The sequence below is a fragment of the Coloeus monedula genome, assembly GCF_965178545.1.
Source record: "Coloeus monedula genome assembly, chromosome: 40".
In the NCBI taxonomy this organism is placed as follows: domain Eukaryota; kingdom Metazoa; phylum Chordata; class Aves; order Passeriformes; family Corvidae; genus Coloeus; species Coloeus monedula.
Window position 1 is genome coordinate 1,415,860 of NC_138820.1, and position 13,380 is coordinate 1,429,239.

The 13,380-nt window shown below is 56.9% G+C and overlaps 1 protein-coding gene across 1 annotated transcript; it reads left to right on the plus strand.

Annotated features, from left to right (window-relative positions):
- The first annotated feature begins 474 nt into the window (after positions 1-474).
- ELP5 (elongator acetyltransferase complex subunit 5) lies at positions 475-12,711 on the plus strand. Its single transcript, XM_082300484.1, has 7 exons — positions 475-523; positions 1,429-1,489; positions 2,655-2,735; positions 6,520-6,764; positions 9,251-9,429; positions 11,403-11,608; positions 12,575-12,711. The coding sequence occupies exons 1-7, from the start codon at positions 481-483 to the stop codon at positions 12,636-12,638; spliced, it is 879 nt and encodes a 292-aa protein (XP_082156610.1). The 5' UTR covers positions 475-480; the 3' UTR covers positions 12,639-12,711.
- Positions 12,712-13,380: the final 669 nt, after the last annotated feature.

Genomic DNA, 13,380 nt, shown 5'->3' on the forward strand with positions numbered 1-13,380 from the left:
TTCCCGGGAATCCCCCGGGAATTCCCGCGCGCGGCAATGGCGGCGCCGGAGCCGCTTCTTCCCGGGCCGCTTCGCCTCTTTTGGGTCAAAAGCAGCGGGTTTGAGGCAAAACCCAGCGCGGCGACCTCCGGAACGGCTGAAAAAACCCCAAAAAGCCCCCCAAAAAACCCCAAAAAGCCCCCAAAAAACCCCAAAAGGCCCCCAAAAAGCCCCAAAACGGCCGCGGTTTCCCCGAGCTAACATGGCGGCGCGCTTTGCCGTACGGCTGACGTCATCTCCGCCGCGCCCCGTCGCTCTTCGTGCGTCATCAGGACATGGCGGCGCGCTTTTGCCGTACGGTGACGTCATCTCCGCCGCGCCCCGTCGCTCTTCGTGCGTCATCAGGACATGGCGGCGCGCTTTGCCGTACGGAGGCGCCTCACGGAGGACATGGCGGCGCCCATGTCTGCGCGTGACGTCATCGGGAGGCGCCGCGCGACGATGCTGGAGGCGCTGGGCAGCGGCGGGCTGCTGCTCGTGAGGGGTGCGGGGGATTTTGGGGGGATTTGGGGGATTTTGGGGATTTTGGGGGGGATTTTGGGGGGTTTGAGGGACTTTTGGGGGGGTTTCCGGGATTTTTGGGATTTGGGGGGATTTTTGCGGGGTTTTGGGGGGCTTTGAAGGATTTTTTGGGGGGCTTTGGGGGTTTTTTTGGGTGATTTGTTGGGAGGATTTTTTTGGGATTTTTGGGGGGATTTTTGGGGAAATTTTGGAGGATTTTGGGGAGATTTTTTTGGGGATTTTTGGGTGATTTTTGGGGGGCGTTTTTTGGGGCGATTTTGGGGGGAATTTTTGGTGGATTTTTGGGGGGATTTTTGGGTGATTTTGGGGCATTTTTTGGTGGATTTTTGGGGGGACTTTGGTGGATTTTTTGGGGAATTTTTGGGGTTTTGGGGGGATTTTTTGGGGGGATTTTTGGGGAATTTTTGGGGGATTTTTTTTGATTTTTGGGGGATTTTTGGGGGGATTTTTGGGGATTTTCGGGGGAATTTTTGGGGGGATTTTGGGGGATTTTTTTGGGAATTTTGGGGGAAGTTTTGGGGGGGTTTGGGGGGAATTTTGAGGGGATTTTTGGGGGGATTTTTGGAATTTTTTGGGTCATTTTTGGGGTGATTCTTTGGGAATTTTTTTGGGATTTTTGGGGGATTTTTGGGGGCATTTTTTTGGGTGATTTTGGGTAATTCTTAGGTGATTTTGGGGGGGATTTTTTGGGGAGGATCTCCGAGGTTTTAGGGCCGATCGGGGGGGGGGGGGGCGGGGATGATTTGGGGGCGTTTGGGGGGAATTTGGGGGATTTTAGGGGCGGATTTGGGGGGTCCTGGGGGGCTCTGGGAATTTGGGGCTCACCCCGGGGGTCTCCCCTCCCCCTCCCCGCCCCTCCCCCCTCAGACAGCGCCGAGTCCGAGGGTCGGAGCCTCCTCCGGGCCCTGGTCAGCGAGGCCGCGGCCAGGTGAGGGTTTGGGGGGTCCTGGGGGGATTTTGGGGGGTCCTGAAAGGATTTTGGGGGGTCTTGAGGGGATTTTGGGGGATTTTGAGGGGATTTTGGGGGTCTCTGAGGGGATTTTGGGGGATTTTGAGGGGATTTTGGGGGTCCCTGAGGGGATTTTGGGGGGTCCTGAGGGGATTTTGGGGGTCCTAAGGAGATTTTGGGGAATTTTGGGAAGATTTTGGGGGTGCTGAGGGGATTTTGGGGGGTCTTGAAAGGATTTTGGGGGATTTTGAGGGGATTTTGGGGGATTTTGAGGGGATTTTGGGGGTCTCTGAGGGGATTTTGGGGGGTCCTGAGGGGATTTTGGGGGGTCCTGAGGGGATTTTGGGGGATTTTGAGAGGATTTTGGGGGGTTCTGAGGAGATTTTGGGGGATTTTGAGAGGATTTTGGGGTCCCTGAGGAGATTTTGGGGGGTCCTGAGGGGATTTTGGGGGGTCCTGAGGGGATTTTGGGGGGTCCTGAGGGAATTTTGGGGGATTTTGGGAAGATTTTGGGGGGTCCTGAGGGGATTTTGGGGGATTTTGGGGGATTTTGGGGGGCCCTGAGGGGATTTTGGGGGGTCCCGTGGCGATTTTGGGGATCCCTGAAGGGATTTTGGGGGATCTTGAGGGGATTTTGGGGGGCCCTGAGGGGATTTTGGGGGTCCTGAGGAGATTTTGGGGGATTTTGAGGGGATTTTGGGGGGCCCTGAGGAGATTTTGGGGGATTTTGAGGGGATTTTGGGGGTCCTGAGGGGATTTTGGGGGATTTTGAGGGGATTTTGGGGGTCCTGAGGGGATTTTGGGGGTCCTGAGGGGATTTTGGGGGATTTTGAGGGGATTTTGGGGGTCTCTGAGGGGATTTTGGGGGGTCTTGAAAGGATTTTGGGGGTCCTGAGGGGATTTTGGGGGGCCCCGAGGGGATTTTGGGGTCCCTGAGGAGATTTTGGGGGATCCTGAGGGGATTTTGGGGATCCCTGAGGCGATTTTGGGGCAGTTTTGGGGAGTCCGGGGGGGATTTTGGGGAGTTCTGCAGAGGTCTGGGAAGGTTCCGGGGGGTTTTTGGGGCGGTTTAGGGGTTTTTGGGGGGGATTTTGGGGGGTTTTGGGGGTCCCGGAGGGCTCAGAGCCCCCCCAAACCCCGCCAGGGCCGAGCCGGTGCTCGTGGTGCTCCTGGAGGTGCCCCGGGAGGAGTTCGAGGTGGGGCTGAGCCCCCTCGTGAGGGAGCGGTGAGTGGGGGGCCCAAAAACCCCCAAAATACCCCCCAAAACCCCTCCAAACGCCCTAAAAAACCCCCAAAACTCCTCAAAACCCCCAAAATACTCTCAAAACCCCCCCAAAACCCCTCAAAACGCCCTAAAAAAACCCCAAAACTCCTCAAAACCCCCAAAATACTCTCAAAACCCCCCCAAAACCCCTCAAAACGCCCTAAAAAAACCCCAAAACCCCTCCAAACCCCCAAAATACTCTCAAAACCCCCCCAAAACCCCTCAAAACGCCCTAAAAAAACCCCAAAACCCCTCAAAACCCCCCAAATACTCTCAAAAACCCCTTAAAAACCCCTCAAAACCCCCAAAATACACTTGAAAACCCCCAAAACCCCTCAAAACCCCTTAAAACCCCAAAAAATACTCTCAAAACCCCCTCAAAAACCCCTCAAAACCCCCAAAATACTCTTAAAAACCCCCAAAGACCCCTCAAAACACCCTAAAAAAACCCCAAAACCCCTCAAAACACCCAAAATACTCTTAAAAACCCCCAAAGACCTCTCAAACCCCCCTCAAAAACCCCCAAAACCCCTTTAAAAACCCCTAAAATACTCTAAAAACCCCCAAAACCCCTCCAAACCCCCAAAATACTCTCAAAACCCCCCAAAAAACCCCCAAAACTCCTCAAAACCCCCTAAAAACCCCAAAATACTCCCAATAAAACCCCGAAAAACTTCTCAAAACACCCTAAAAACCCCCCAAACCCTTATAAACCCCCAAAAACCCCCCCAAAAAACCCCAAACCCTCAAAACCCCTCTAAAACCCCCCAAAAGCCCCTCAAAAAACCCTTAAAACCCCCCAAAATCCCCCAAAACCCCTTAAAACCCCTTAAACCCCCCCAAACCCCCCAAGTCCCCCCTCAAATCCCCCCAATCCTCCCAAACTCCCCCAAAACTCCCCAAAATGCCCCCAAATCCCCCAAAATTCCCCCGAATCCCCAAAATACCCCAAACCCACCCAAATTCCCGAATTCCCCCAAACCCCCCAAAATCCCCCCAAATGTCCCCCCAATTCCCCAAATTCACCCCAATTCCCCAAAATGCCCCCTAAATCCCCCTGGAATCCCCCCCAAACCCCCCCAAATCCCCCCAAATCCCCCAAAATCTCTCTCAAATCCCCAAACCCCCCAAAATCCCCCTCAAACCCCCCAAAATCCCCCCAAATGTCTCCCAAATTCCCCCAAATCCCCCCAATATCCCCCCAAACCCCCCCAAAACTCCCCCAAATCCCCCCAAATTCCCCCAAAATCTCTCTCAAATCCCCCAAACCCCCCCAAAATCCCCCTCAACCCCCCAAAATCCCCCCAAATGTCTCCCAAATCCCCCCCAAAACCCCCAAATCCCCCCAAAATCGCCCAAATCTCCCCAAAACTCCCAAATCCCCCTCAAATCCCCCTAAATCCCCCCCAAACCTCCCAAAATCCCCCAAATCCCCCCAAAATCCCCCAAAATCCCCCAAAACCCCCCCCAAATCCCCCCCAAAATTCTCCCAAATCCCCCCAAAATCCCCCCAACCCCCCCCAAATCCCCCCTCGAATCCCCCCAAACCCCCCAAACCCCCCCAAAATCCCCCAAAATCCCCCCAAACCCCCCCAATACCCCCAAAAATCCCCCAAACCCCCCCAAATCCCCCCCAAAATCCCCCAAACCCCCCCAAAATCCCCCAAACCCCCCAAATCCCCCCCCAAAATCCCCCAAATCCCCCCAAACCCCCCCAAAATTCTCCCAAACCCCCCCAAAATCCCCCAAAATCCCCCCAAATTCCCCCAATACCCCCCCAAAATCCCCCAAATCCCCCCCAAAATCCCCCCCTCCAAACCCCCCCAAATCCCCCAAAATCCCCTCTCAAACCCCCAAATCCCAACCCACCCCCAAAAATCCCCTCAACCCCCCAAAATCCCCAAGCCAAGCCCAAAATCCCCCAAACCCCCCCAGATCCCCCAACCCCCCTCAAATCCCCCCAAAATCCCCCAAACCCCCCCAAAATCCCCCCAAAGCCCCCAAACCCCCCCCAAAATCCTCCCAAAATCCCCCCAAATTCTCCCAAACCCCCCAAATCCCCCCAAAATCCCCCCAAATCCCCCAAAATCCCCCAAAATCCCTCTCAAATCTCCCCAAACCCCCCCAAAATCCCCCAAATCCCCCCAAAATCCCCCCAACCCCCCCAAATCCCCCCAAAATTCTCCCAAATCCCTCCAAAATCCCCCAACCCCCCCCAAACCCCCCCAAATCCCCCCAAAAATCCCCCAAACCTCCCCAAAATCCCCCCAAATCCCCCCAAAATCCCCCAAAATCCCTCTCAAATCCCCCCAAATCTCCCCCCAAAACCCCCCAAAAGCCCCCCAACCCCCCCCAGATCCCCCCCAACCCCCTCAAATCCCCCCCCAAAATCCCCCAAACCCCCCCAAAATCCCCCCAAAGCCCCCAACCCCCCCTAAATCCCCCCCAAATCCCCCAAATCCCCCCAACCCCCCCAAAATCCCCCAAATCCCCCCAAACCCCCCCAAATCCCCCAAAATCCCTCTCAAATCCCCCCAAAATCTCCCCAAACCCCCCCAAAATCCCCCTCAAACCCCCAAAATCCCCCCAAATGCCTCCCAACCCCCAAACCCCCCAATCACCCCACCCCCCTCAATCCCACCAAAATCCCCCAACCCCCCCAAAATCCCCCAAAGCCCCCAAACCCCCCCAAAAACCTCCCCAAAATCCCCCAAATTCTCCCAAACCCCCCCAAATCCCCCCCAAATCCCCCCAAATCCACCAAAATCCCCCAAAATCCCTCTCAAACTTCCCCAAACCCCCCCAAAATCCCCCAAATCCCCCCAAAATCCCCCCAACCCCCCCAAATCCCCCCCAAAATTCTCCCAAATCCCTCCAAAATCCCCCAACCCCCCCCAAACCCCCCCCAAATCCCCCCAAAAATCCCCCAAACCTCCCCAAAATCCCCCCAAATCCCCCCAAAATCCCCCAAAATCCCTCTCAAATCCCCCCAAATCTCCCCCAAAACCCCCCAAAAATCCCCCCAACCCCCCCAAATCCCCCCAAAATCCCCCCAAACCCCCCTAAATCCCCCCCAAAATCCCCCAAAATCCCCCAAAATCCCTCTCAAATCCCCCCAAACCCCCCCAAAATCCCCCCCAAATCCCCCCAAACCCCCCCAAACCCCCCCAAAAATCCCCCCAAAATCCCCCAAACCCCCCCAATACCCCCCAAAAATCCCCCAACCCCCCCCAAACCTCCCCAAAATCCCCCCAAAATCCCCCCAAAATCCCCCAAAATCCCCCAAAACCCCCCCAAATCCCCCCCAAAATTCTCCCAAATCCCCCCAAAATCCCCCCAAACCCCCCCCAAATCCCCCTTCGAATCCCCCCCAAACCCCCCAAACCCCCCCAAAATCCCCCAAATCCCCCCAAATGCCCCCTAAATCCCCCAAAATCCCCCTCAAATCCCCCCCAAAATCCCCCCAAACCCCCCCAAAATCCCCCAAACCCCCCCAAAAATCCCCCCAAAAGCCCCCAAATCCCCCCAAACCCCCCCAAAAATCCCCCAAAATCCCCCCAAACCCCCCCAAATCCCCCCCAAAATCCCCCAAAATCCCCCCAACCCCCCCCAAAATCTCCCCAAATCCCCCCAACCCCCCCCAAACCCCCCCCAAATCCCCCCAAATCCCCCCCAATACCCCCCAAAATCCCCCAAAATCCCCCCAAAATCCCCCAAATCCCCCCCAAATCCCCCCCATTTCCAGGCTGCAGTTCCTGGAGCTTTTCGGGGACCCCCTGGGCTGGCTGGGCCGGGACCCCCCTGGCCCGGGGGGGCTCCTGGGGGGGCTCCTGGGGGGGCTCCTGGGGGGGCTCCTGGGGGGGCTCCCCTCCCCCCCGGGGGGGTCCCGGACCCTCGTCCTGGACTCGCTGAGCTGGGCCCTGCTCCGGGAGCCCCTCCCCCACCTCTGCCGGGGGCTGGGGGCGCTGCTGGGGGGGGGCCCCAAAAACGGTGAGGGGGGGGAGGGGGGTTGGGGGGGGTTTGGGAGGATTTTGGGGGGGGTTTGGGGGGGATTTTGGGGGATTTTGGGGGGATTTGGGGGGAGATTTGGGGGGTTTTGGGAGGGGTTTGGGAGATTTTGGGGGAGATTTGGGGGGGTTTGGGGGAGATTTGGGGGGATTTGGGGGGATTGGGGGGGGTTTTGGGGGGATTTGGGGGAGATTTTGGGGGAGATTTGGGGGATTTTGAGGGGACTTGGGGGAGATTTGGGGGAGATTTGGGGGGATTGGGGGGGTTTTGGGGGGAGATTTGGGGGATTTTGGGGGAGGTTTGGGAGGGTTTGGGGCATTTTGGGTGGGATTTGGGGTGTTTTCGGGGGGTTGGGGGGATTTGGGGGATTTTGGGGGGATTGGGGGGGTTGGGGGAATTTTGGGGGGGATTTTGGAGGGATTTGGGGGGGTTTGGGGGATTTTGGGGGGGGTTTGGGGGATTTTGGGGAATTTTGGGGGGATTTTGGGGGAGATTTGGGAGGGTTTGGGGGGGTTTTGGGGGATTTTGGGGGGGTTTGGGGGATTTTGAGGGGATTTGGAGGGATTTGGGGGGGGTTTGGGGAGGGTTGGGGGATTTTGGGGGAGATTTGGGGGGAGATTTGGGGGGGTTTGGGGGAATTTTGAGGGGATTTGGGGGGGGTTGGGAGATTTGGGGGGGTTTGGGGGATTTTGGGGAGGGTTTGGGGGGATTTTGGGGGGGTTGGGGGAATTTTGGGGGGGTTTGGGGAATTTGGGGTAGATTTGGGGGGGTTGGGGGAATTTTGGGGGGCTTTTGTGGAGATTTGGGTGGGTTGGGGGATTTTGGGGGAGGTTTGGGGGGGTTTGGGGCATTTTGGGGGGGATTTGGGGTGTTTTTGGGGGGTTGGGGGAATTTTGTGGGAGATTTGGAGGGATTTGGGGGGATTTGGAGGATTTTGGGGGGGATTTGGGGGAGTTTGGGGGGATTTGGGGGGGGCTTGGGGGATTTTGGGGGAGGTTTGGGGGGGGTTTGGGGGGATTTTGGGGGGGATTTGGGGGGTTTGGGCGATTTTGGGGGATTTTGGGGGGATTTGGGGGGGGCTTGGGGGATTTTGGGGGGATTTGGGGGGGTTTGGGGGGATTTAGGGGGGGATTTGGGGGGTTTGGGCGATTTTGGGGGATTTTGGGGGGATTTGGGGGGGGTTTGGGGAGGGTTGGGGGATTTTGGGGGGATTTGGGAGAATTTTGGGGGGGTTTGGGGGGATTTTGGGGTGATTTGGGTGGGTTTGGGGGGGGTTGGGGGATTTTGGGGGGGTTGGGGGGATTTTGGGAGGATTTGGGGGATTTTGGGAGGATTTGGGGGGGCTTGGGGCAATTTTGGGGGGGTTTTGGGGGATTTTGGGGGGGATTGGGGGGGTTGGGGGAATTTTGGGGGGGATTTTGGAGGGATTTGGGGGGAGATTTGGGGGGGTTGGGGGATTTTGGGGGGGTTTGGGGAATTTGGGGGAGATTTGGGGGGGTTTGGGGGAATTTTGAGCGGATTTGTGGGGGGTTGGGAGATTTGGGGGGGTTTGGGGGATTTTGGGGGGGGTTTGGGGGATTTTGGGGAATTTTGGGGGGATTTTGGGGGGTATTGGGGTGGTTTGGGGGGATTTGGGGGGGATTTGGGGGATTTTGGGGGGAGATTTGGGGGGAGATTTGGGGGGGTTTGGGGGAATTTTGAGGGGATTTGGGGGGGGTGGGGGAATTTTGGGGGGGATTTTGGAGGGATTTGGGGGGTTTGGGGCATTTTGAGGGGATTTGGGGGGGATTTGGGGGATTTTTGGAGAGATTTGGGGGGAGATTTGGGGGGGTTGGGGGATTTTGGGGGATTTTGGGGGGGTTTGGGGAATTTGGGGGAGATTTGGGGGGGGTTGGGGGAATTTTGTGGGAGATTTGGGGGGATTTTGGAGGGATTTGGGGGGGGTTGGGGGGATTTTGGGGGAGATTTGGGGGGGGGTTGGGGGATTTTGGGGGATTTTGGGGGGATTTGTGGGAGATTTGGGGGGGGTTGGGGGAATTTTGTGGGAGATTTGGAGGGATTTGGGGGGGGTTTGGGGAGGGTTGGGGGATTTTGGGGGGATTTGGGAGAATTTTGGGGGGGTTTGGGGGGATTTGGGGGGATTTTGGGGGGGATTTGGGGGGGATTTTGGGGGGAGTGGGGGGAATATGGGGGGGATTTGGGGGATTTTGGGAGGATTGGGGGGGTTGGGGCAATTTTGGGGGGGTTTTGGGGGATTTTGGGGGGGATTTGGGGAGGATTTGGGGGGTCCCGACGGGCTTTTGGGGGGGAATTTTGGGGCCTCCTGAGCGATTTTTTGTGCAGATCCCTGGGAATTTTGGAGGGTGGGGGGGGGGGGGGGGCGGTTCCGGGTTGATTTTTGAGGGAATTTTGGAGGATTTTGGGACTCGGGGGGGGGGGTCCCAAGCCCTCCCCCGCCCCCTTTGCAGAGCCCCCTCCCCGAATTGTGGCGCTGCTGCACCAGGAGCTGCACCCCCCCCCCGTTTTGGGGGCTCTCGGGGGTCTCGCCGGGGCCCAGCTGCTCCTGGGGGGGCCCCCCCGGGACCCCGGAGCCCCCCGGAGGCTGCGGCTGCTGCGGGACCCCCGGAGCGGGGGGGGTCCGGGCCAGGTCTGGGGGGGGGGAATTTGGGGGGATTTGGGGGGATTTGGGGGATCCTGGGGGGGATTTGAGGGGATTTGGGGGGATTTTGGGGGGATTTTGGGGGATCCTGAGTGGAATTGGGGGGGTCCTGGGGGAGATTTGGGGGGTCCTGGGCGGGATTTGGGGGGATTTGGGGGGAATTTTGTAGATTTGGGGGGTCCTGGGGGGGATTTGAGGGGATTTGGGGGGATTTTGGGGGGATTTTGGGGGATCCTGAGTGGAATTGGGGGGGTCCTGGGGGGGATTTGGGGGGTCCTGGGGGGATTTGGGGGGGATTTGAGGGGATTTGGAGGGGATTTGAGGGGATTTGGAGGGGATTTTGGGATTTTGGGGGGATTTTGGGGGATCCTGAGTGGAATTGGGGGGGTCCTGGGGTGGATTTGGGGGGGATTTGGGGGGATTTTGGGGGGATTTTGGGGGGGAATTTAGGGGATCCTGAGGGGAATTGGGGAGTCCTGGGGGGGATTTGAGGGGATTTGGGGGGATTTCGGGGGGATTTGGGGGGAATTTGGGGGATCCTGAGTGGAATTGGGGGGGTCCTGGCGGGGATTTGAGGGGATTTGGGGGAATTTGAGGGGATTTTGGGGGGATTTTGGGGGGGAATTTGGGGGATCCTGAGTGGAATTGGGGGGTCCTGGGGGGGATTTGAGGGGATTTGGGGGGATTTCGGGGGGATTTGGGGGGATTTTGGGGGATCCTGAGGGGAATTGGGGGGATTTTGGGGGAATTTGGGAGGATTTTGGGGGATCCTGAGGGGAATTGGGGGGTCCTGGGGGGGATTTGGGGGGATTTTGGGGGAATTTGGGAGGATTTGAGGGGATTTCGGGGGGATTTGGGGGGATTTTGGGGGATCCTGAGTGGAATTGGGGGGGTCCTGGGGGGGATTTGGGGGGATTTTGGGGGGATTTTGGGGGGGAATTTAGGGGATCCTGAGTGGAATTGGGGGGGTCCTGGGGGGGATTTGGGGGGGATTTGAGGGGGATTTTGTAGATTTGGGGGGTCCTGGGGGGGATTTGAGGGGATTTGGGGGGATTTTGGGGGGAATTTGGGGGGAATTTGGGGGATCCTGAGTGGAATTGGGGGGGGTCCGGGGGGAGATTTGGGGGGGATTTGAGGGGGATTTTGTAGATTTGGGGGGTCCGGGGGGGGATTTGAGGGGATTTGAGGGGATTTTGGGGGGAATTTTGGGGGATCCTGAGTGGAATTGGGGGGTCCTGGGGGGGATTTGGGGGGATTTTGTAGATTTGGAGGTCCTGGAGGAATTTGGGGGGGATTTGGGGGGATTTTGGGGGGAATTTGGGGGATCCTGGGGGGGATTTGGGGGGGAATTGGGGGGATTTTGGGGGAATTTGGGAGGATTTGGGGGGATTTTGGGGGGATTTGGGGGGGGGTTGGGAGGGATTTGAGGGGATTTAGGGGGGAATTGGGGGATTTGGGGGGATTTTGGGGGGAATTTGGGGGATCCTGAGTGGAATTGGGGGGGGTCCGGGGGGAGATTTGGGGGGGATTTGAGGGGGATTTTGTAGATTTGGGGGGTCCGGGGGGGGATTTGAGGGGATTTGAGGGGATTTTGGGGGGAATTTTGGGGGATCCTGAGTGGAATTGGGGGGTCCTGGGGGGGATTTGGGGGGGATTTTGTAGATTTGAGGGGATTTTGGGAGGATTTGGGGGGGCCTGGGAGGGATTTGGGTGGATTTTGGGGGCTTTGGGGGGATTTTGGGGGGTCCTGGGGGGGATTTGAGGGGATTTGGGGGGTCTTGGGGGGAATTGGGGGAATTTGGGGGATTTGAGAGGATTTTGGGGGGTCCTGGGGGAGGGATTTGGGAGGATTTGGGGGGGGGGATTTGGGGGGCTCTGGGTGGGTTTTGGGGAGAATTTGGGCGGTTTTGGGGCAATTTTCGGGGTCTCCCAGCCCCAATTCCCCTCCCCCCCCCCCCCAGGAGACCCTCACCCTCCTCCCCGACGGCTCCTTGGGGGGACCCCCCGAGCCCCCCCCGAGCCCCGGGGACCCCTCCCCAAATTGGGGAGAGCCCAAAAAGCCCCAAAAGGCCCCAAATTTGGGGGTCCCCCCCCTGACCTTCCGCCTGGGGCTGTCGGGGGCCGAGCGGGGGGCGCGGGCGGCCCTGACCCCCCCGTACCTGCCCAGGTGAGTTCGGGACCCCCCCAAAATTCCCCAAATCCCCCCAAAATCCCCCCCAAAATTCCCCAAATACTCCCCCTCCAATTTTGCCTGAAATCCCGCTAAAAAATTCCCCGTAATTCCCCCGAATTCCCCCCCAAAAATTCCCACCAAATCCCCCCCAAATCCCCCCCAATTCCTTCCAAAAAATTCCCCCCAAAATCCCCCCCAAATTCCCCAAAATCCCCCCAAATTCCCCCAAAAAATTCCCCCAAATCCCCCCCCAAAAATCCCCCCAAATCCCCCCCAAAATCCACCCCCAATTCCCCCCGAAATTCCCTCCAAAAATTCCCCCGAATTCCCCCCAAAATCTGGCCCCAAATCCACCCAAAAAATTCCCCCAAAATCCCCCAAATTCCCCCCAAAAAATTCCCCCAAAATCCCACCAAATCCCCCCCCCAAAATCCCACCAAAACCCCCCCAAATTCTCCCCAAAAATTCCCCCAACCCCCCCCCCAAAATTCCCCAAAATCTGGTCCCAATTCCCCCCAAAATTCCCTCAAAATTCCCCCCAAATTTCCCCCAAATCCTCCCAAATTTCACCCAAATTTCCCCAAATCCCCCAAATTTCCCCCAAATCACCCCAATTTCCCCTAAACCCCCCCAAATCCCCCAAACTTCCCCAAATTTCTCCAAAATCCCCGACATTTCTCCAAAATCCCCCAAATTTCTCCAAATCCCCCCAAATTTCCCCCAAATCCCCCCAAATTTCCCCCAAATCCCCCCAAATTTCCCCCAAATCCCCCCAAATTTCACCCAAATCCCCCCAAATTTTTGCCCAAATCCCCCCAAATTTCCCCCAAATCCCCCAAATTTCATCAAAATCCCCCCAAATCCCCCAAATTTCACCAAAATCCCCCAAATTTCATCAAAATCCCCCCAAATTCCCCAAATTTCACCAAAATCCCCCAAATTTCCCCCAAATCCCCCCAGGGGCGACCCCGAGCCCCCCCCCGAGGACCCCCCCGAGGACCCCGACGAGGACCTGGACCTGTGACCCCCCCTGGGAGCCCCAAATTTGGGGGAAAAAGCCCCAAAATGGGGACCCCAATAAAGGAGCTGCCCCTCCCCCCTTTCCCGTGGTCGTTTTGGGGTGAAAAATCCCAAAATTGGGGGGGGAAAAATCGTCCGAGTTGAGGGGAAAGGGACGGAAGGTTTGGGGGAAAATCCTGAATTTTAATGGGAAAATGAAATTGTCCAAATTTGGGGGGAATCGTCCAATTTGGGGGATTGGTGATTTTTGGGGAAAAAACCCCAAATTTGGGAAGAAAAATCCCCAATTTTGGGAGGGAAAAATCCCAAATTTTGGGGGAGGGAGGAAATCCTGGAAGTTTGGGGAGAAAACTCCAGAATTTTAGGGGAAAAAGCCCAAATTTGGGGGGGAAATCCTGAAAGTTTGGGGAGGAAAAATCCCGAAATTTTAGGGGGGAAAAATCCCTGAATTTGGGAGGGAAATTCTCGAATTTTAGGGGAAAAATCCCAAAATTTGGAAGGGGAAAATTCCCAAATTTTAGGGGGGAAAATATCCCTAAATTTGGGAGGGAAATTCCTGAATTTTAGAGGAAAAATCCCCAATTTTAGGGGGGAAATTCCCAATTTTGGGGAGAAAAATTCCTGAATTTTAGGGGAAAAAATCCCCAAATTTGGGGAGAAAAATTCCTGAATTTTAGGGGAAAAAATCCCCAATTTTGGGAGGGGAAATTCCCGAATTTTAGTGGGGAAAAATCCCCAATTTTAGG